The following is a 24,808-nucleotide window of genomic DNA, read 5'->3' as shown; positions in this document are numbered from 1 at the left end:
CTATGCTCAAGAACTGTCACACAGTTGAGCAGAGCGCATGGAAGAGGCCGTAGCCAAAATCAGTGTGTCACAGCCAACTGCCTTCGAGCCCAAAGTCAAGACTGAAACAATACAGGGAGTGCAGAATTATTAGGCAAGTTGTATTTTTGAGGATTAATTTTATTATTGAACAACAACCATGTTCTCAATGAACCCAAAAAACTCATAAATATCAAAGCTGAATATTTTTGGAAGTAGTTTTTAGTTTGTTTTTAGTTTTAGCTATGTTAGGGGGATATATGTGTATGCAGGTGACTATTACTGTGCATAATTATTAGGCAACTTAACAAAAAACAAATATATACCCATTTCAATTATTTATTGTTACCAGTGAAACCAATATAACATCTCAACATTCACAAATATACATTTCTGACATTCAAAAACAAAACAAAAACAAATCAGTGACCAATATAGCCACCTTTCTTTGCAAGGACACTCAAAAGCCTGCCATCCATGGATTCTGTCAGTGTTTTGATCGGTTCACCATCAACATTGCGTGCAGCAGCAACCACAGCCTCCCAGACACTGTTCAGAGAGGTGTACTGTTTTCCCTCCTTGTAAATCTCACATTTGATGATGGACCACAGGTTCTCAATGGGGTTCAGATCAGGTGAACAAGGAGGCCATGTCATTAGATTTCCTTCTTTTATACCCTTTCTTGCCAGCCACGCTGTGGAGTACTTGGACGCGTGTGATGGAGCATTGTCCTGCATGAAAATCATGTTTTTCTTGAAGGATGCAGACTTCTTCCTGTACCACTGCTTGAAGAAGGTGTCTTCCAGGAACTGGCAGTAGGACTGGGAGTTGAGCTTGACTCCATCCTCAACCCGAAAAGGCCCCACAAGCTCATCTTTGATGATACCAGCCCAAACCAGTACTCCACCTCCACCTTGCTGGCGTCTGAGTCGGACTGGAGCTCTCTGCCCTTTACCAATCCAGCCACGGGCCCATCCATCTGGCCCATCAAGACTCACTCTCATTTCATCAGTCCATAAAACCTTAGAAAAATCAGTCTTGAGATATTTCTTGGCCCAGTCTTGACGTTTCAGCTTGTGTGTCTTGTTCAGTGGTGGTCGTCTTTCAGCCTTTCTTACCTTGGCCATGTCTCTGAGTATTGCACACCTTGTGCTTTTGGGCACTCCAGTGATGTTGCAGCTCTGAAATATGGCCAAACTGGTGGCAAGTGGCATCGTGGCAGCTGCACGCTTGACTTTTCTCAGTTCATGGGCAGTTATTTTGCGCCTTGGTTTTTCCACACGCTTCTTGCGACCCTGTTGACTATTTTGAATGAAACGCTTGATTGTTCGATGATCACGCTTCAGAAGCTTTGCAATTTTAAGAGTGCTGCATCCCTCTGCAAGATATCTCTCTATTTTTGACTTTTCGGAGCCTGTCAAGTCCTTCTTTTGACCCATTTTGCCAAAGGAAAGGAAGTTGCCTAATAATTATGCACACCTGATATAGGGTGTTGATGTCATTAGACCACACCCCTTCTCATTACAGAGATGCACATCACCTAATATGCTTAATTGTTAGTAGGCTTTCGAGCCTATACAGCTTGGAGTAAGACAACATGCATGAAGAGGATGATGTGGTCAAAATACTCATTTGCCTAATAATTCTGCACTCCCTGTATATCTAATGCCCAACACACGTCCTGCTGGACATAGCCCGAAAACCGCCACAACTGTATCACAATGCGATTACTGTGAATGAGATCTGCGCTGCACTTCACAATGCTCGGAGCGGGGTACAAAAAATGCGCGAAGTATGGGAAGTATAAACACTTTGCGTGAGTTTGCCGATCCAGAGGGTGGTGAGGAGGCACACAACTACCTGCCCGTAACCCCGTTTGAGCTGTCAGAACAGGAGTAACAGAAGAACCCAAGTACCTCCCAGGAACATCTACCCATATGACGCTATCAGGGACAGTGACGGAGACGTGTTTTTCCTATCATATACCAATCACGAAACCATATGGAAACAACCACAACTTGAGTGCAGTGTGTGCATCAATGGCCAGACTATTACCACACTCATTGATACCGGTGCATCAATTAATGTAATGACGTAGAACACAAACAAGAATCTAAAGGATAAAACACCTCTGACCACCAGAATTTTCGGGTATGGGAGCGACACCCCTTTCCATTACCAGGAACTTTTGGCCCCAATGTCAGTCATGAGAGTCAGCAGACGCCTGCCAAATTCTATGTCACTATGAAAGTCGGCAACACAGTACTCAGTTGCAGAACTGCTGAAACCCCTTTGGGTGATGGTGTTTGCAGCGCAAGTACACCACCACCAGCTGGACTCAATTCTGCAGGAATTCAACCATGAATTCACAGGCCTAGGGTCTCTTAAGAAGTACCTTGTGAAATTACACATCATTACCTCCATCAAGCCTGCTGCATTGCAACATTGTCACATTCTATTCCACCTCTGCTCTTATGTGAAAGACAAGCTCTCAAGACTCGAAAACTTGAAGGTGATAGAGAAGGTTATAGTCAAGACACCGTGAGCTTCTCCAGTGGTAATTGGGCCAAAACGAAAGCAGCCCGGAGCAGTGAGTATCTGCATTGACATAAGGCTATCTAGTCAGGCGATTCATGTGAAAGCCACATCATAGCGGGTCTCACATGAGCCAGCTGGTTTTCGAAAACTGACCTCAACTCATGCTACCATCAGTTAACTCTCAGCCCAAAAAGTACATACACAACCTCCTCATGTTGGCCTACAACACTACACCAGACTGAACTTTGGCATATTCCCGGCCGCAGAGATCTTTCAAAATGTGATAAGAGGAACACTACCCAGTCTCCAAGGTGTTATACATATCAGCAACAATATCCTTATTTACTCCATATCTGAGGAAGAACACCAAGGACACATCCACGCAGCTCTACAAAGGATCTCGAACAGCGGCCTGATGCTAAACCGTGTGTGACATGGAAGAGGACTTGTCAGAAACTGTGTTGTGGTCTTTTCTTTCTGAGCACGAACCAACAGAGGGGCTTCTCACTCTTTTGCAGGACAAAACAAGCATGTGTCCCCTTAAGCTTCTTAACCCGGAGGGATTGGGTCTCGAACCATTGCCCTGGAGGGCAGACTGTTATTTAAGATCACAAGGAAACCCGGAAGACGCGGAACAGTTGAGGAGGTACACCAAAAAGACACACCTCCTGAAGGAACCTCTGAGGACGCCAAAGCACTGAGACAGAGAGGGAAGGAAGTCGCCCAGCATGTATGCAGAGAAGATGCAGATGAGTCCGTGAGAGAGGAAAGAGTCATTCGACCTGAGCGTAGAAAAGGAGCCAACCACTCTGTGGGAGAAGAAGAAGCCAACCTACTTGAGAAAGGCGCGATCCGCCAGCGTGCTAACCGTCCCAGCCATGCTCCCGGAGGACTGTGGCTAACACAGGTGCATGAGAGGCTCCAGAACTGGGGTGGAGGGAGAGAAACCTCACGGGGACACTGCTAAGGATCAGAGGGATGAACCACAGGATATTAAATGGCATGATTGAAGCTTGTACACTTGGTGATGGGAAGCGGTGGTTGTTTCCAAGCATGGTGGTTTTGCTTTTCTATAGCTGGTTACAAAAGCATCTAGGGGAACCACTTGACCATTACTCCCTGACCCCAATTCACTCTTGGCATTACAATATTAGAGAATAAGGACATCACCCTTAAGAAAAAGAGACCGAAAGGAAAACAGAACTGGTGATTTACTTGTATCACTCTTCCTTTTAAATAGGATGCCGGTGGGGAAGACTCATGGCCCAGGAACTGGATCAAAGAGCCGAAAGAAAGAGATTATTCCCTGAAAAAAATACAGTTGTTTAATCTGTATGGCAATACCTGGAAAAGCACAAAATAATAAAAGGTACCACTACAACTCATGTATGTCTCCCTGGATATATATGTTACCCCTTGCTTCTGAGCAATGTATCACACCGTGCTAAACGCTCCTTCTTCGAATAGGAAGTTGAATTCTTCAGTTACATATTCTCAGCCAGCGGAATCCGTGTTTGACCCAAAGAAATCCAATGACATAAGAAATGCCCCAGCTCCCGCATCAGTTTCTGAGATTTGGAGCTTCCTGGGGATGCAAACTCCTGTGGCCAGTCTATCCCCTATCTCGCTACTCTCACAAGTCCTTTGAGCGTACTCACCACAACTCGTGAAGTGAGAGTGGGGAGCAATATAACGAACAGCATTCCAAATGATTGCAGATGCTGCGCTCCACGGTGTGACAATGGCCTATTTTGAACCCACCCTGGACATAGAACTAATCGTCAATGCTATTCCTGTAGGGCTCGGGCTGTCCTGGTACAGAAACAAAAGTCTGATCAGTGAGTACATGTAGCCTTCGCAGGCTGTGCCCTGTCTGAGGTGGAAACAAAATATGCTCAAAAGGCACTCACCATCAAATGGGGCTGCACTCACTTTCATCTATCCATAAAGGGGTGCAGATTCCGAGTCATCACTGATAACAAGCCATTAGTAAATGTCTGGGAGCACCTCAAGGTGTAGTCATAACATTAGGACCATGCTATACTTTCACATTTTAGCTTGAAATCTTTTATAATGATGACATTTTACATATTTTTACACTAACACAATAATGTTCTGAGAAGTTACTGTACATGCAGCTTATTTCTTAATAAGCATTCCTATCAGGTTGTTCGTACACGTTGTCAAAGACGAGGCACATGGAACGCAAAGCCATTGTATTATGTTGTCCAGCTGCAGACAGCTCTAAGGTTCCAGACAAACCCTCACACTGCTCTGCACCTTTAACGCAGTGCGATTTCAAAGATGCTTTTATTATATAAATTGCCTCTGTGTTATATTCAGCAGAGGAGCACTTCTGCTGGGATTATCCTGGAACGCATTGTACCGTGACTGAGATGCACCTGACTTCTATTCTGCAGAGGACAATAGCCTGCTCTACATCATACTGGCTTCCTGGCACATCCACAGGCATGGAGATTTAGGCTATCAAATGGGTCTGGCAGAGGGTACTCCCACTATCCTATTGACAGTGTAGGTAGAGGTAGATAGTAAAGTAACTTTAACATGCTTGAATTGTTCATCTTTTTCACCATTCTCATTGTTACACATTTTCCAATAAAAATGTAGGACTGCGTGGATGGAAGAACTTCAGGACTGAGTCCATCAACACCAGAGGTCTTCAAACGTTTTGATGCTAGGACCCGCTTCTCAAACAAAATTTTGGTGTAAGGACCCTCTCCTGACAAAAGTTTCTAGAACCTGGTACTCCTCATCATCGCCAACCATGAACGTCCCCAATTCCCACAGCAAATTATTTTTTACATTGAGGAAATAATATTAAACAGTGTTTAGCAAACCAAAGGTCATTAAGTGTGGGGGCGTGGTCAAAGGTGTGGCCAAAAATAAAGGTCCTCATTTATGAGGAATTGGCATAGGGCAGCACCGCAAGTCTCATTGCTACACTGCCCTAGGCCAATTTAAAAGGGCAGGAATGCACTGTATTTATGAAATACAGTGTGTTCCTGTCCTTTCCCTCTGTGCTGGCGCACAAATCGCTGCCTAGCGCCAACGTTTGCAGGATTGTTTTTGTGCAGGAAGGGGTACCTTACTGCACAAGAACAACCCAGAGAGGGATTTTTCTCTTTCTGTGTGTGCGTTGTCACGGTTTCGGGCGGGTCTGATCAGGACTTTGGTTGGGACACCCCTTGAGGTCACCGAATATCCTAAAGAGGTAGTACACTGGGGCAGAGGAGCAGCTAAAGGCATACACGGAAAGGACAGCTATGGATAGGCACAGGAAACAGGAAAGTAAAAGCAGAGCAACCCTTGTGCGAACAAACAGGAAACAGATTACCAGTGGACAAACACGCTGGGGTTGTACACAGAGTAAGGCGCAGAACCTCCCACAGTGACAGGGAATCTCAATGCCTCTGTGCAGTTTGCTCTTACAGATAGTCACCCTGCCAGCCCCATAGAAAGGAGGCGGCAGAAGTGATTCTGTCTCTGGACCCTAGAGCACAAACAAGGATAGTACTTACATACACAGGACACGCTCTTGTGGGTCCAGCTGGAAACACAGTGGCGATTCCTGAGAAAACAGCAATAGCACACTGTCACTGTTAGGCACGATATACAACGTATAACACTGGACAAGGATGGGGGCTGGAATTGCCTCCTGGAAACCAGGAGCCAACCCCAGTACACAGGAGGACACGTATACACTGGTGAAGACTGATAGAACACTTACCAGACACAAAGAACCAAGAAGAAACAGAAGGGAACAAACAAAGAGGCAGAGGCAAGAACTAGGAACAGGCTCAGGCTGAAGCAAAGGCGGGTCTAGGACTTGAAAACAGGGCGCAAACTTCTGTCTGGGACAGACAGAGACAGGACTGGGAAACTGAGAACCGGCTCTGGCTGGAACAGGACTGGAATACAGGGAGTAGGAAATGAGCAGTAAACAGGACTGGGAAACAGAGAGAAGGTTCAGGCTGAAACAAGGCAGGAGCAGGGCAGAGAAACAGGGAGCAGGCTTTGGAAGAAACAAACAGGTACAAGGCTAAGAAGTAGGGAGCAGACTCTGGCTGGAACAATCAGGAGCAGGGCAGAGAAACAGGAAACAGGATCAGGCTGGAAAAGAACAGGAACAAAACTGGAACACCATTCGACAAGGGGTCTGTAACACAAAGGAATTGAAGCCCGATGCACGACGGGGAGCTTGAGGAAATGGCTGCTTATAAGCAGTTCCCAGCTGGGCTGCACAGGAGAGGTCACAGGTGTGTGTAGTTTCGGACACTTGCAAGTCCTGGAGGAGAGGATCCAGTCAAAAGGAGCAACTGGACTTCTCCCATTGAAAACAATGGGAAACAGAATCCGGGTTTTCCTGACTACCAAGCTGTGCATTATGGGATTTGCAGTCCCAAGAAGCAAATGTAGTCCTACACAAGTGTACCATGGACAAAAGAGAAACAAACAGGAGTCAGCAAGGGACTCTAGATAGGTGTTCAAGGTGATTCCCAGGCTTCTGACAGTCCCCTTACAGCGCCCCCTGGAAATGGGACGACAGAGTCGTAACATGCGTAGGCTAGGTGGGATGTGCTGTTGTCTATCAAATTCCGCACCCCACAGATTGTGGACCTCTGATCTACCCCATCAGAAACTGTTGACCTACTTCCTAGCTAGCTCACAGTTTCACACCTGACCCCCAACCTTTCCAGGCTAACAGATGATTACAGAAACCTCGAACATGACACTCTGACTACCAAGTAAGTTGTGGAAACTAATTTTTATCATTTTTGTTGTTTACTTATACAGGCCCAGGGTAAACATAAGAGAGACACAAAAATAATATTTTAAAACATTTATTGAAACAATTATATTATTGCATAGAAAGAATGAGCTGTGATTATTAGGCAGAAGAAACAAAGAATTATAACCTGTGTTACTAACATGGTGAAGAAATGAACAGCCCAACCAATCTTAGACCTATATCTTCCTACATAGCACTATCTAAAATCTGAGAGCATGGAGGGTGTACCCTCTGCCTGTGCCCAATCTAGGAGGATAGCCTGAGACTCCCATACCTGGAGAGCTGAGCCAAGGAGCCAGTCTAGAGTGGAGTTGGCAGTCCTTCTCTACAAGACGGAAGATCAGCCTTGTTAGACCTGGCATAATTGACATGGTTTTCCCTGTCTTTTTCCTCTGCTTCCTTTATTTTTAATTGTGTGCTAGACTTTGTTTATGCTGATTTTTGGTACTCTGGGCACTTTACCACCACTGACCAGTGCTAAAGTGCAAGTGCTCCCTGTATAAATTGTGATTATGATTGGTTATCCGTGACTGGCATATTTGAATTACTAGTAAGTCCCTAGTAAAGTGCACTAGAAGTGACCAGGGCCTGTAAATCAAATGCTACTAGTGGGTATGCAGCACTTATTGTGCCACCAACATGATTAGTCCTGTAAACATGTCTCAGACCTGCCACTGCAGTGTCTGTGAATGCAGTCTTGCACTGCAAATTCGACCTAGCAAGTGTACCCACTCGCCAGGCCCAAACTTTCACTTTTACATATAAGTCACCCCTAAGATAAGCCCTAGGTAGCCCCTGGGCAGGGTTCAGTGTATTTAAGAGGTTATGTTATGCTATTTATATAGCGCATAGCTGCCCTCAGGCTTCCCAGCGCTTTGAGGCAAAAATCTCCATCAGATAGGCACAAAGAGCAGGTGTTAGAACAGCAAGGTTTTTTAAAGATGACGAAATGACAGTTCATGACTCGTCTGCTGAAGAGAAAGAGGCAGAGAATTCCAGAGCTTAGCACCGAGAAAAGACATGGATCTTCCGCCCCATCTAACTTTTTTTATAGGCTGTATCACTGCTAATGTTGCTGAGGAAGACCTCAGGTATCTAGTTGGCTCATAAAAAGTAGCTAAGGAGTGTAGATGCAGGGACCCTTAGCATAAAGAGCTCTATGGAAACAACAGTGTCTTAAACTTTAGTCGTTGCTCAAATGGGAAGCCAGTGAAGAGCCATAAGGGCGGGTTTGGCCGAATGATGTCTGGCCAAATTGAAGAGAAGGCACGCTGCCGTGTTCTGGAGCACCTGCAGCTTCTTTTTGACATAGAATGGTGAGCCTAAGAACATGGCATTACCATAGTCTAGCCGTGAGGTGATTAGAGCTTGTACAATAAGCCTCTTAGCGATGAAAGAGAGGACTTTAAGGACTTTTCTAAGGAGTCTGAGTATCCCGATGCAGGTGGAAGATATTTTCTTTGCATGATAGTCCTTTGTGAGCCATGGCTCTAACCCTACACCCAGGCTCTTAATCTGGTCCTTAGGTGGTGGGAGGTCACCTAATGAGTCCAAGATAGGTGTTACTTGGGATGGGAGTGAGTGATATCCCATGATCAGGACCTCTGTTTTATCTCCATTCAGCTTGAGCTTACACTCCGCCATCCAATTGGAGACCGCCCGTAGACAGGGGGAAATTTGCGATTTAAAGGAGTCATGAGAGGACAAGAAGGAAACTACCAGCTGGGTGTCGTCAGCATAGCACACCAACGAAAGACCGAAGGGTTCCACTACTCTTACCAGTGGAATCATATAAATATTAAAAAGCGTGAGGCTTAATGATGAGCCCTGCGGTACTCCCCAGAGGCTCTTAGAGGTGTCTGAGAAAAAGGAGCGATCGAGCACCTAAAAAGTTTTCCATCCAAAAATTCTGTTAACCATTTAAGGGCATCTCCGATTATTCAAATTTCCCTCAATCTGTAGAGTAAGATACCATGATCAACGGTATGAAAGGCTGCACTAAGGTCAAGCAGCACAATTGCGGAGGCCTTACCCAGGTCCATTCGCTTCCTGACTTCTGTCATTCCTAACAAGGTTGACTCGGTACCATGGGAGGGTCTAAAACCCATCTGGGAGGGGTGAAGAATCTGGTTATCCTCCAGAAACGTGGGTATTTACATGGTAGGACATGTACTGGTGTGTTGTACATGTCCTCATAGTGAAATGCTGCCAAATTTGTTTTTCACTATTGCAAAGGCCTATCTCTCCCATAGATTAACATGGGGACTGCCTTTAAATGTCTTTTAAGTGCAGCTTCCCATTTGGAGCAAATAGAGACATGGAGATTAGGGTCTCTGAACTCACAAGTTAAAAATACATCTTTTTGTAGAGTCGGTTTTTAGATTGTCAGTTTGAAAAGGCCACTGTCAGAAGATTACCCATTAAATCAAACTTCCACAGGAGCAGATGCCTTTTGCCCAACTCCCTCCAACAGATGCGTGCTCAGTCTTTAACTGATTATCTGAACCCTGCATCCACTAGGGGTAAAGGGGAATGGGAATAGAAAAAGAGAGACCGCCTACAGATCCAGTTCCAGCCTGTGTTTCCGACTTGAAGATAGGATATTCAGTGTGTATCTCTGAAAACCTGCACCTTTCTTCTTATTGGGATTTCTTTAAAGGAAGGACCTGCAGTTGGGTGATAAGAGCAACGATAAGTATATTCCTATTGCGCATTCAACTGATTAGGAATACACATTAACCCAATTCTATTGTTCTCCTAACCTGGATCTTTTGAGAGACTAGCCTATCTCTCAGAGAACAATGTTAACCTAATATCTTCTTTTGTCCAGTAGTCAGAGGTTTCCAAGGTTATCTGGAGAACAGTTCAAAAGTTCACAAATACACGAACTACTATGTCTTTTACAGGAAACTAAAACTCCTTCTCAAGGTTCAGTTTTCTCAATCACAGTCTCTAGGAATTAGTCTGAGCACTGAGGTTTGTCTCTAAGACTGACAAGTATGCAGAGCAAAGAGTTCTTGAAAATATATGTACATATATAAATATTGGCAAGTCTGGAATTCCTACAAAAGGATTCCTTACTGCAGTTGCCTGAAGTTCTGTTAAGCCAAAACAAATTCTCCTCAGAAAGCTGATAGGCAGTAGTTAGAAGAAGGACAAAATGTAGCTTCTTGAAAAGGGAAAAAGTAGCCTGTGTGCACACCGAAACAAGAAAAAGAAATAATTACTCAAAACTGGAAGAATTCTCTATGAAACAAAGTGCCTCAGGAACACTGCTCATTCTCCTCAGGATGACAGTTGAAGTGCACAGCTCCCAGAGAAAAACAGCTGGAGGGAAGCTTCAGCACGAGACTAAGGTAGAAACACTAGAGCGCTGACCTCACAAGGATTTGCGGCCACCATCTATCTTGAATGGCACTTAAACCTGAAGAAGCTAGTTCTAAGAACAGCCTCTGCAAGAGCCACCGGGAGTGAGGAGGGAAGAACTTAACAACGCTGGCAATAGTTTTCCTGATAGCCACTTTTAGAAATTGGGCATTTTCTTGCTTATACATTCTGTGCCTCTGCCTGCCAGCGGAATCTACGTCTGGGTGAGACTGACAGTTGGGCTGTTTGTGAATTCCCTGTAGACAGTGACAGAAAGGGGGCTGACGTGTGTCCTGCATATCTTGATGAGTCTTCCTGGGGTAGAGTGGGGAGAGAGGAGCTGACACCTGCACCTAAAAGGTCTCTGCCTGTCCTCACACAATGCAGTCTCCAAACCCCTGGAATGTTGCTGTGGCCAGGCTTGGGCAAAGCAGGATCGTGTCAGCAACAGAGACTTTCCTTTGAAGTTTGCCTACTTCAAAGGCAGAAATTAGTATAAGTAGTGGACCCAAACCTCCAGATTTTGAGAATACTTCTGGATCAAGAGGAACCTCTGCCAAGGAAAAGAGCTGGAGGAGGAGTGATGTCCCTTTGCTGTGAGTGCTTTTCTTGGCTGGCCTTCAGTTGCTGCTTCTGCCTTAAGGATGACAAAGACTGGACTTTGCTGTGTATCCTGCTTGTGAAGTTTCTCCAAGGGCTTGGACTGAGCTTGCCTCCTCTTAAGAAGTCTCAGGGACATCAACGACTTCACCTACCAGTGTCTGTGTTTGCTTGCTGTGGACCGTACCTCTCCAGGTGGTGCCTATTCCAGTTTCTGGGCTCTGGGGAGTGAAAGCTGGGCTAAAACCAAGAAGAACCAGGTGCACTGAATCCCTACAACTCCAGGACCAAACTCCGCCTTCAACTGAAGCCATGTTCCCCGCTGGACTGCGACACTGGGACTGACACAGCAGGTCCAACACCGCTGCAGCTCCGCAACTCTGTGAGTCCCGAGTGCTGTGCCACTGACATCCATGACACTCGACTCTGCCGCTGTGCCTGTAGCCCCATGGGGTGACCCAACCCTGCGAGGTCGCCCAACATGTCTTGACCCACCAGATTCATCGACCCAGCTGGATCGTCAGGAACCAACACCACATCACCTCCCCTGCTCTGTAGTAAGGAACCGACGCTGCACCGGATCCAGCGATGCCTTACCTCCCTGACTCCGTGCACCAGCTTGTTTCCTTGTTTACCAAAGGTGTGGTACCTGAAGTCTGTGCGACTCTGTGACGGGCGCCGTCCTTCTTCCGAGTGACGTTGGATTGTTGGGAACAACTCCGTCAATAGCACCGCAATAGCCCAAGTTGGAGCTATTGTGTTTCTAATCGCTATATTGAAGTTTAATATTTGAAAATTCGTATCTTTGCTTGTGTGTGTTGGATTTTTGTCATTTTGGTCTTGTTTTACTAAGGTACATATTGGCTATTTGAGTGCTTTTGTTGTGTTTTCACTGTGTTACTGTGTGTGTTTGTACAAATACTTTAACATTTCCTCTGAGATAAGCCTGACTGCTTGTGCCAAGCTACCAAGTGGGTGAGCAGGGGTTATCCTAGGTGTTTATCTCCCTTACCTTGACTAGAGTGAGGGTCCCTGTTTGGACAGAGTGCAAACTGACTGTCAACCACAGACCCCATTTCTAACAAGTGTTAGCAGAGTTGCATGTCAAACACAGGATTTGTTCCAGGACGGTAGTGGCTGGAGCACTCCTTTGACCCCTCTGGGGATCATTTAAATAATAAAAGCCACACTGTATTAGAGGCACAGCTCTGATGCAAATATATGTCTAGATGCTAGAAGCTATGGCCGAGTGGACAACCCAACCACTAGGATATCTTGTTCTAGGTTCCTAGCCTTGAACAGACTGTACAGATTACATATCAATGAAGGCTAGCTAAAAACAAGCAGCATGCAAAATGTATTCTCTGAATAATATTGTGGTAGTATAAAGTATGTGAAATGTCATTGAGAAAAAGCGGTCAGCTTAAAATTTGTAAAATGTAAAATAAAAAACAAAGCTAAATTGGAGAACCACGCGGGCCCAAGAAGGCTTCAAAACATCATAATGCTGGTTACAATGCTTTTTTTCATGTGGCTGATAACTACAGCTTATTCCTTCCATACAAGAAAACGATTGTTCCAACAAATCTTTGAAAACCCATTTTTTGTATACTTCTTGTGAGTATCTTGGACATGCAAAGTAATGACGAAAGGGTAGATCTATTTTCACAATTCCGTTGGGAATAAGAGTGGTCAAGTTCGAGGTTGTTGATACCATCTGGTACCCTGGTAAAGTAAGGGGTTTAGATGGACTACCGTGAGATAGCTAGGAATTATGTCAGCATTTGCCGATGGTATGTGTAAAATAAGTCCCTATATTCCGAAGTTCATGTTGACCTGATACATAGTCCTACTTAATTCGTAGGAACCATAAAACATGGTGCCACCAATGTTCTAGATCAGGTACGTATTTGATGGATCTCCTGAGTAGTTATTGTGTGTGCCCAATGTCCCCTTTCCATCTTTATATGGAGATGTCTGTGGTGTTAGGGATTAATCCTCCTCAGCTTAATACGAAACCCATATTTCTGTCTGAAGGTTGTTCAAGCTTGATCCTTTAAAAAAATAACCTCACTATAGTGTTTTCTTTCTTTGGATTTCAATAATTAAATATGGCACAAGTAGTTAACATTCCTGTTAATTGTGGACATGTTGTTACAGCACATTTACTGGCACAAGGGCTCCCTGTTGGGGTGGAGATGTTCCCACCAAGTGGGGGGAAATTCAGTTTTGGATTGTATAAAACAATAAACAGCTTGAAGCAGTGCTTCCCCATCCAGGACCCCAAGACAAACACAGAATTGTCATACTGTCTACCAATTGGTATGGTTCCTATATAGAAGACTGTGCCACTTGGGGCACAGTCTTTGCTGCCATGTATACCATAACACACGGTACACCACCCATTGCTGTTTTGCCTAAAATGCTAAAGCAGATACAAATTGAATACAGGGCTGCCCCTGTCCTGGATTTGGAGATGAAATTAACTGGTAACTTTGCCCCCGCTTCCTCAACTTTTTAAGTAATATCATATTGAAGGCAGCAGCACTGAAAGTACGTCAACACCTCATACAGGTTCCAGTTGTGGACTAGGAACCTATATTACCAAATATTATTGTTAAAACCTATACATCTATAGGTCAGTATTATTGGAGAGCCATCCAAGAGAACTATACCCACTGATAGGTTGGTAAGACTCATGTCTGTTTGCCTGTGGGTCCACGTGCTAGCTACGCATCTACAAGAGGCAGTGGAAATGTATCTGGAGTGTGAGGGAGCATGTGAGAGGGAAAGGTCTAAAATCATATTGCTAGTATCACCATAAACCCGTTAGGGAGGTGCTTATGCCTCCACTGCTTCTGGGAAGACCCCATATGTCCCATACCAAGATATCTCAAGAATTTCTTGGTTTATGCCTTCATCGCTTTTGTGCTGACTTTTTAGACTTTTATCACAGTGCAGAGAGAGGTGACATCAGAGTTATGTGAAAATTGTTTTTCTGTTTGTAAATGAACTTCCCAAATTATCGTTAAAGTCATATAAAAACATCAACTGAGATGTTCCCCCTCGTAGACTAGGGACATAGCACCAGTCTGATGAGTTTACACTCAGTCCCTTGTGAAAACATAAAGAAACGTCAACTATTAGCTCAGGTTGTCACAATATAATACCTAACACCCTTTGGCCCACCATGCACTGGTATATCTCACAAGGGTTATGGATATTTAGGCAAATAAATACTTTGAGGCCTATTTCTTTTCCATAATTTCTCAGGGTTCTCGATTCAAATAATAGTCCCAAAATATGAAACAAAAATGGTAAGCTTCTCCTTACATCATAAGAGGAGGTTTGTGCAGTTTAATTGATAGTTGAAATATGCCGTTTCCCAGTGCTTGCTTTAGACTACAGTTCTGCGTCAGGGCCGCTGTGTTTGAGGACACTGCACCACGCCCTCCTGGCCATTGAGTACTTCCAACAAACCATCAGGTAGTCTTTGTTTGTGATGTCCGCTGTTGTTATACAACCAGCTTTGTTATTTATGCCTCTTAACGTTTTTCTGGTGTTCGTCCACCTTTACCTCTTTTTGGTTTGAGCACCTACTTCACTCACTCTCCCTCCTTTTTCCTTCTTTATCCGGTCTCGCCTTCCAATCAAATAACATGTTATTTTCATAGTCTGAAGCCCCTTTCAAGACCTAACTTCTTCTCTTGCATACTTTTAATATGCTACAGTCACCGATAATTATTAACCCTGAGGAACAATTGGACATGTGGTGTTAGGGGTACCCTGTTACACCGAGGTCTCGTGGATTGGTTAGGTTACACCGTCACTGCTTCAGGGAGGACCCCTTAGATCCACATATGCTGCTCTTTAGCGTGCTTTATTTTAGTTGTCTCCCACCTAAAATCTCCTACACTTCAATGTAAGTTAGTTCCCCTGATTCTTTTTTAATCTCCAAACTGTTGGCATGTATGCCTCTGGTGCAGTACAAATCCACATCTGGCCGTACCTGGTGCACTTAAAGCATCCACTGCAACAAATAACAAAGTGATGAAAGGTTGACTTGATCTCAGCCGCAGCTATCGTTGTGATCTTATTCACCTGAACCAACTCTGCCCACATTCAGTAATGCTACCTCCCACCAGGGATGATATTTTATTCTAACATCTGTGATCTTAAATTCACGTTGAAACACAAAACATCGTGTGCCACAACTCAATGTTAAGGCAGGGCTTAGCCAGCAAGCTCACCATTAATCACTGGGTAGAGAAATGCTGACATCTGGTTTTTGCGTGCTTGTGTACAATGACATTTTTTAACCCGGCTCCTGTTTCAAGTGCTATGCCTCATATTTTCTTACGTGTCCTGTAAAGTAAACAAACATGCTTACACATAAGGGGGCGCTTGCTCTTTCCATAAGTCGGGAGCTGAACTTCCCCACGCTGTGCAGTGCTCGAGCGCCTTGTGGGAACCTCTGCTCCCGGAAGTAGAAGTGCAGGCTCGCGCGGAGGGAGGGGCCCGGTGCTCCCGCACTTCCTGTCCCCCGTGCCGCGGTCCGTGCAGAGGTGAGCGGGCGGGAGAGGATCGGAGCGGCGCGCCCTGTCCCCGTGCAGGATGAATGCGGTCAGGGCCGCGGTAAGGACGAGGGTCCCGGCCGGGGGGATGCGGGAGGAGAGGGGGTTTGGGCCAGATGCACGTGGCGAGTGTTGCCTTCACCCCCCTTGGAAAGCATGCCGCAGAGGCATATGCCGAATGTGCCCTGGTCATATGTGACACCTCAGCCAGTTCGGATCTCTGAGTGAAGCGCTTTGCACTCTGGGACTTGTAGTTTTACATTTGACACTAATAGATCCAAATCCATCCAACCATGGGCCAGCAAGCCTTTGGGTAAAAAGAAAGGGAACTTGCGGGGGTGCCTCTCATGATACGTGGCCAGTAACCCTATAAAAGAGGGTAAATTATGTATAAACTGAGACAGCTTTCCTTCCAGAGAAATTTGAATATACACTAAAGGTGGGGCTTTTCTAAAAGAGGCCCTCAAACATCCCTGCTAAGTTTCCCAGGTCCAGCCGTGATATACTGCTCTACTCCAGGATTTCTGTTAGAATTCTGGGACTTGTAGTCTTGTTTATCCCATTATAAAACATGATTTCAAGTCCCAGAATGCAAAGGAAAAGACCTGGACTGGAGCAGTACATCATGCATGGACTTCGAAAACTTGCCAGCTATGCTCAAGGGAAACAGCCTGAACAAGAACACGGGAAGAGCGAGGGTCATTGTCCACGAAAGAGGAACAACACTTTCCTGAACAACAACCCTGTTTTCCTCTCCTTAGCCATGCATGTCTGAACAACGAACATGGTTAAGGCAGAGGAAAACAGACTTGTATTGGAGAGGACACGGTCAGGTAAGTAGGGCTGGGGTAGGGTTGGGGGGGTAGTTTTAGGGGCAGGGGTAATTTTAGTTTTTAGGGGTGGGGTGGGGGTCAGGGTAGTTTTAGTGGCGGGTGGGGGGTCGGGGTAGTTTTAGATTTTTGGGGTGGGGGATCAGGTAATTTTGATGGTGGGGGTAGTTTCAAGTTTAGGGCCGGGGTGGTTTTAGGGGCGGGGGTGGGGGTTGCGGTAGTTTAGGGGCGGGGTGGGGTTTGCAGTAGTTTTAGGGTTGGGGGTGGTTTAGGTTTTAGGGGTGGGGTTGCAGTAGTTTTAGGGGCGGGATGGGGTCGGGGTACTTTTACGTTTTAGGGGTGGGGGTTGCAGTAATTTTAGTTTTTAGGGGTCGGGGTAGTTTTAGGGGTGTTGGGTCACAGTAGTTTTAGGTTTTGGGGGTGGGGGGTCGCAGCAGTTTTAGGGGCGGGTGGAGAGGTTAAGGGGATCGCATGCTGGAACCACGCATGCCGTTCTGTACAACAAAAAATCATTGTTAAGGCATTCGTGGTAAAGGCATTAGTGGTAACAACGCGGTCGTTGTTCAGGCCTGCGGGGTTCCAGCATGCGTTGTTCCGACATATATAATATAATATATATATATATATATATTATTTTACACCTTGGACTACTTGAAAGTGCACCAGCACCGTTGTGTTCTCTGCTTTTGATTGCTTCATGCACTGCAGGTTACTACCGGCTTCTTAATTTTTGGTTCTGACGATGACCCCGGCTAGCCATTCCTTTGTGGTCAAAACCTGAACATTGTAGCACTTTGGACTGTCGTAACGATGTTTTGACCAACTGTACACAGAACCTTGCCTTAACCTTATAGAGTATTTGTTAATGTGGTGAATGTGGCAGCCTTTCCTCCTACAGGAGTGCTTTTTTTGTGTTTTCATTTTGTCACTTACTTGAGAACTGCACAACGCCACATCACGTTTAGATGCATAGCGCCTTTTGTGTATATGAACTGGCATACTTACAGATTTTATTTTGTCCCGTCTTTCTCTTTACATCTGATAACCTTCTGCATTTAAGTCTCTCTCTCCTGGGCCAGTATAAATGTCCTACTAGTTTTAATTATATATGAACAGCAGTAGATTGAATAAGTAATCTCTGTCTTCGTTCTATATTTAATTTCATTATCAGTTGGTATTTACTTTCTTGAAAATGCCTCCCGAGGGAACCCCTGTGATGGATTATATGCTCATGATATGGCACTACTGGACATCCCCCTAAGATCCCTCGATACATATAACCGCCTCTATCTATTACACTAGTTTCAAGCAGATACTTAACTCAGTGTTGTCAGCAGATTTATGCACAATCCTTTCCAACTCCATGCATTAGCTCTTCTTACTAATATCATTATAGCCTATTGGATTTATATTTCGGCGGACAGGATCTCCGCCCCTGTTGTAGCAGAGTAACCTCTCCATCAAACTCTAAATCAGACCCTAACTACTGATGACCATGGCTAGCACTTAGTAAGGAACACTACAACTTTGCCCACAGATATGCATTGCATTGCCTTTATTCACGTTTCTCACTAGTTTTTCAATGCAGTATAAAATGCACCTTCTTGCACCTAGGGGTAAATTGATAAGAGAAACCTAGTAATACAAGTTTTAAAACCAACAGAGACTCCCCATTGGACTATCCAGGCTCCCTGCTGTAAGTCAGTGTCTACAAAGGGAAGGACTTTCTCTTTCTCAGTGCAGTGGGATCATCGTCTCCTTGTAACAGTGGGTACTGTATCAGACCACTTAAAACACTCAAGTGGAATTTATTGAGCACAGTGTGGGACCTGGTCAGACTATGCTTTGAAATACATTAGCTACTTTGTAGACATGCTTGTCACTACCTTGTATGTTGTATGGCGCATGCTACCTTCATATTATGCTTTCAGTAGCATACAACGGTGTGGACCATCACATCCTTAAAGAATAAAAACAGGAGCAGGCAGTCCCTTAATTTGAAGATGAATTGATCACTCCTCGCAGCACAAATCATTTGGGGAGTATCTCAGGGCTTCTCTTTGCCATCTGTGTTAAAAATTTGCTTGCTCTAATTGTCGCAAGTGCTAGGGAAGCATAGAGTGCACATTCAAATGTACACAGATGACAACCATATTCACTCCCACCTGGAGAACTATTTAAGTAGTCACTCAAACACTACTAAGTTACTCAAACTGAAATGCAGATTATGCTTTAACGTCAGGAAATTAAATTCAGTAAACATGGCTTTTAAATCATTTAGTTGTTCCTGAAGGAATCAATAATGCATGCATGTGTAGCTGAAAGGTGGCTAGGCAATGTACATGATCAAAGGCAAAGATACAGTCAGTATGTGGCTGGAAGGTAATTGGTTTCTGAGAGGGGAAGTGGACTAGTACATTATCGTGATAACCAAGGCTTAGATTCTGTGCATCAAATGCAAGGTCTGTTGGTGTAAAGCAGATGTCTCCAACCAGTCGATCGCAAGCTCCCAGACATCTTCACAGTAGCTTGTGGCCTTGAGTTCATTTTTTAAATAAGCACAGGGTCATATTTTCCTTTTAAAGTTAAGGGAAGGCTGCTTTGATTTTGCATTATTCACAAGAGGTTGCAGATAACACGGCTTGATAATGAGCAATGCTCAGTCAGATTTATGGCCCAGGCTGCAGCTATGGCACAGAGGTGAAAAACCAAAGCACTGAGGCATTTAACTCTTAAATAAAAGTCCTTTGTCAACTCAATTTTGGAAGATGAGAACAAAATGATATTTCTGAATGCTGTTAAATGAGAGAAATGTAAATTACTTTAATGATTAAGTTCAATCTTCACACAGCCATATGTAGAACTAAAAAATACAGTATTTTTTTTTTTTAAATGGGAGAACTTTAAAGTGTTCCATATGTTAACCTTTTTGAAGAACATTCGTCTGCACTTTCTCCCATTTAAAAAAAAAAAAAAAAAAAAAAAAAAAATAGTTGCATGTTTGTGTTATACATGTCACGATGCCACATTTGGTGAATGGTGTGTCCTTTGCCATAAGTACATACAACACAGGCTCTCAGTCACCCATACACATATATTGCATTCATAATCCCACATACATATCCCTTAAAGACCATGCTCTCAGTGACACACATGGCAACCCTCTCATATAGCCCCTAGTCAAAGTAATTTGTTCAAATAATAGTGTCTGGCTCTATAGTCAATGAAGCTGGCTGACTGGATGTCTGTTAACAATGCGCAAGTTGTTTAGCCTTCAGTAGCTCACAATGATTTTCACTGATCAGAAGTAGCTCTCAGTACAGAAAAGGTTGCAGACCTCTGGTGTAAAGGTCCAGACTTCTTACGAAAACCAACACCAAACTACACCCCTGCTAGAGCTTCTTGATCAACCATGGTTAATATGATTTATCAACAAGGTTTCATACAGTTGAAACACCGTGGCAAGTCCTTGGGAGTACAGTGGGCTATCATTTTAAATGATTTGACTTGCTGTGAGCGCAGTACTTAAACATTTGAGATTCTGAAAACTCCTTGTTCAAACTAGTATTTGGCTAAGAACAAGCAATCTGGAGGGTAGTGATTAAATACTCCTGGATAGCAAGTCCACGCTCATTCCCGGGTGGTCCTAACTATTCTTGCTGCATCCCTAATGCTCCATGGTGAGTTCGAAGGTAATTGGACTCAGTGACTCCATAACAGTTTCAGCAGTGTCTGCTTTCTGGGCTGCAGTCTGCCTTCAACCCAGAGACTCAGTCTGCACTGCAACAACACCTGTTGGTCTGCTGCACAGGTGTCTTAGTCTCCTTAATGTCTACCAGCATTTCCACCATACTGATGTTTGGCATGTAGCTCCCTATTACACATCACCTTGACCATTTGCTTCCCCTTCCTTCAGTGTTGAAAGCCCAGCAAAATGCCTGTCAATAAGTCCACATGCAGCCCTATTAGTGTGCCTTTATGGATTGAGAGCCAACAGCCAAGCTGGGCCTTGACTGAATCTGAAACATAAGATCATCATTCGATGAGGATTGATGGTGTGTTTGAAAAACTGACGGACTTCACCTGATGATAGCCTACAGCCCCCACACTGCTGCCTCCCCTCCCCCAGTTTTCACACTTGCACACTCATTCTACAGTCTGAAAGAGCACCTGAGCCTGTCACCCAGTGGTGAATAAGGCCCAGTGAAGAAGATTACGGAACTCCCTTTTAAGGTATCACCGACAGACAACTTTGTCTTTCTGTTGTAGAAATATCTATTGTGAACTATACCCATACATTGTGCTTTGTGCCTGCCCATTGCTTACCATTGGTTGTCTTTCCTGTCAACCTAATTTGTTTTCTTCTTATCCAGTGGCTCTCCTTCCTTATATGTTTGCCCCCCTCCTGGATCATAGCTTCATTACCATCCTTTTAATTGGATGGCTTATATCCTTCCACTGTTCATATTTAGGGACCTACTTTTTTCTTTTGCTTTGAGCATTTCTTGGGTGTGAATGTGTTTCAACACTCTCTCCCTCTCTTCCCCTATGTGCTGCCTCCCCCTTCACATCCTTGCACCTCGCACTCTCGAAGTTACTGGCAAACCCCCAGCTTGTCGTTGCTTCCCTTACTCCTCCCCATCCTGCTGTTTTTGAATACTCTGGGCCCCCGCTCCATCGCTTGCTGCTGTCGCTCATAAGTGGCATTTTGTTCCTCCCCTGACTCCTGTGTTCCTCCCCTTCCTTCCTTTTGATAAAGTCTAAGGGCATTCTCCATCCTAGAATGGTAAGGTTAAAAAAAAGAAACACAAAAGACCACCATAACATGGTAGGTTTATGCATAAACCTTCACTATGGGGGTGCTGCTGTAGCATAATGATGCATTCATATGTGATGACACATACATATAAATATCCTCAGGATTTTTTTTAGGTTTTGCTTGCATGCGCGTTGCTTGTGAAATCTATTGTGAATTAAAAAAAACTTTAAAAGGGCTTAGAACCAGCCCCTTACTTACTTGAGCTTACCATTGGTTTATTCCAACGTTGCTTGAATTTTCTTGCTTCTGATTGGCCAGTACATCGTCTGCTTTCACTTCCTGCTCTTTGCTGCTTGCTGCTTTGCTGTCCTGCTGTTGTGTTGCCTCTGGATCAAGTACTTATTCCAGTCACTGCCACCTTTTATTCCCCCCCCCCCAACCACCACCCCCACCACCTCACTCTGTACATTCTTTGTTTTGCCACTTTTGTTGTAGAGCGAGTACTGGCACTTCTCTATTAAAGTTTGTTTTACAACTTCAGATCACACCCAAAAGTATTATTGTTTGTAGCACTGGAATGCCACTTTATAAAGTAAACCACAAACATAAATAATTCTTAGCTATTACACAACATTAACTGTGAAGACGAGGGAGTGGAAAACATTAAAGTAATGCAGTAGGTGTTGATACTGGCCAATGTGTGCTCACTTCATCTGTTTTCCTGTTCCTTGGGCTTCAGAGGAGCCACACCAACACCACTGATAAGTGTAATAGCATCAAGTATCACGGCACACCACTGAAAAGTCCCTAAGTCAGTCCTTTGTGTAGTAGACAAGAATCATATCTCAACGCAGTAAACTTCATCAAGAAAAATATTTTGTATTCATTGGTTAAATTGTACATCTCCGGTGTAGACCACAAGTGTTCCATGTGCGCAAGACATCCTTCAAATGAAAATACAGCCGACACGTGTTTCGTCAAAAATACTTTTTCAAGGCTGGCAGATAATGTGAGTAGCTTGAAATGCGGAGTCAACATTTATTGTTTGCAGAGGAGCCTTGATAAGTCCCCCAAGTTCATCAGCAAAATGTGATGGAAATCAGGTGGTACAGGTGATGAGTGTGATGTTAATGGCCAGTGAACAACATTTACGCCACCACTTGATTGAAATGCCCAAACAGGGATATTTATAACAAAAGATATGGGTCATCGAAAGGTACAACCCTACCCTAGACGAGATATATTAGCAGGCCAATTTTCCTAGGTTCCAGAGGCACGCAACAAGTTCTAACAAGCATTGGCAAAGCCAATAAGTTTTGTCTATGCGAAATCTATTAGCTTTGTCATTGTTTTTTTTTACATGATGCATGACAGTTGAGCTCCTTCGTAACATGGTTTTAAGTAAATAACAACGTATTGATGTGCTCAAAGCATGCTATGTCATAGCGATTTTTTTTTTTTTAATGTTAAGCCATGTTGCACAGCAGCTGAACTTTCATGCAACATTTGAAAAAGCTAATAGATTTTGCATAGGCAAAACCTGTTGACTTTGCCAATGATTGTCTTTTTTCGATGTTGTTGAACAATGTCAATAACCTTTTTTTCACTATTTCTAGTGCTCAATAGAATCTGCACACCAAAAAGACGATTCTAAGAAAATTCTGTGTTGTACCCATTCTGCTCTTAGTCTGACAGCATAGCATAGTCATTTGTAGGAAGCCTTAGGCATGTGATTCGCTCCCCTCATACCAGAAAGCCACGTGCACATTATCACCCAGCTGCAGACGCGGCTCCATGGTATGGGCGGTAAACTCTGTTTATCCTTTCCATGCAAAAGGGGCGGGACATTGGGGGTGACGAGCTGAGGGGAGTGCACTGTGCACGCCCCTCAAAGCGCATGTGCAGCCAAACACTCATCCTCAGGGCTCCCTCCAGCCCAGCAACACAGTTGCTGGGCTAGAGAGCCTGCACAGGCTCCCAGCCCGTCCTTACGCTGCTCTGAGCAGCCTCAGGATTGGCACAGGGCAGGCTGGGGGGAGCCTGTGCCTGCAGCAGCGACTGGAGAGGGGCGGCGGGGGAGCAAAGCAGGTAAGTGTTTTTTTAAATTAATTTTCTCTCATGCCCTCTACATGCCGCACCCCCCAACCTGCCCAGCCCTGCAAGCCACTCTTGCAGCTGTCTCCATCACCTCTGTGACTCTTGGTCGTCCTGTTTCAGTGCCATTAACACCTGTTTCATGTTTTCAGCTGATAAATAGCTTAAACAATTGACATCCATATCAGTTGGTCTATTTTATTGGGCTATTAAATAATGTAAACAATTGCGGTTTCTTTTGTTGCGGACAAATTGTGAGGCCAGTGTCCTTAAGTGCAGGAAGTAGTGCATTTGATGCCCAGGTGTATTCCAATGTTAACGTCAAACAATTGTCAATCCATTTTTTGCAGGGTTAATTTGAGTCCAAGTGAAGCTCAGCGAATCTCTGTGACCAAAGCAGACTAAATAAAACCCAGTAACAGCCTGGTTCTGCTTCCGAAGTATATAGTTCCTTCTGTCTCAGCCCATCTCATGCCTAAAGGAGCGTTTTCTGTTACTTGAGGTGGGCCTGGTTGTTGGGGCTGCTTTTGATCAGGGATGAGGAATCGGTGCAGCTTCCCTTTAGATGGTTAAATCAGTTTTCCATAGATGCAAGTGGTCCACCTCATTGTCTACGTAATATTTCAACTTTATTGGGAGACAAACTCAAAGATGTCTCATAGATAACACAATATGAGAAAAATAGTTGTTTGTTTCATTTAATTGACCCAAAATATCTTTTCTGCACCGAGGCACACCTCAAAGCCGAATATGCAAGATACATTTACATAAAAACGAGAGTTAATAAATCACACACTAGGAATGCACTCATCATTTAATTGAGTTATCAAATAACATTTTGTCAGCAGATGATAGGTCACCAAGTCAGTTGTTTGGGGGAATAAAGCCCAATCTGCCCTTGTGCAAAGCTATTTTAAGAAATGTATTTGTATTTTTTCTGTTTTAGGTACTGCGCTTAAGAAGCAAAATAATAGTTGGACAGGCTGCTGTACTTTCTAGGTAAGGAAACCTACAAAAGAGCTTCAGGCAAGCATCGGCCAAAATTTCTGAAAAGTTTGTTTGCCTTGTTGATCATGGTCCGTTGCCTATTTTCTGGGGTGACCGGTAGCGAATCCATTTGTGTCTGTTGCCTTCTTTCCTAAACCGCCGACGGATCAGAGAGGGCAAAACTACCTATCTCTGAATTCTGGCCCCGTCTTCTTCCTTTTAGGTTTCAGGA

General features: G+C 44.3%; 1 protein-coding gene across 1 annotated transcript in view; it reads left to right on the top strand.

The window, feature by feature from the left end:
* Positions 1-15,833: 15,833 nt before the first annotated feature.
* The window catches only part of MRPL48 (mitochondrial ribosomal protein L48), a 44,785-nt gene continuing 35,810 nt past the window's right edge, over positions 15,834-24,808 (top strand). Inside the window, exons 1-2 of the mRNA XM_069203834.1 lie at positions 15,834-15,967; positions 24,536-24,588. Coding sequence (XP_069059935.1) covers positions 15,947-15,967; positions 24,536-24,588 — 74 coding nt within the window. The 5' untranslated portion in view covers positions 15,834-15,946. The remainder of the gene's footprint in view (positions 15,968-24,535; positions 24,589-24,808) is intronic.

Source organism: Pleurodeles waltl, chromosome 8 (assembly GCF_031143425.1).
Source record: "Pleurodeles waltl isolate 20211129_DDA chromosome 8, aPleWal1.hap1.20221129, whole genome shotgun sequence".
In the NCBI taxonomy this organism is placed as follows: Eukaryota; Metazoa; Chordata; class Amphibia; order Caudata; family Salamandridae; genus Pleurodeles; species Pleurodeles waltl.
Note: the sequence above shows the minus strand (reverse complement) of the source record. Positions and strands in the feature narration are given on the sequence as shown.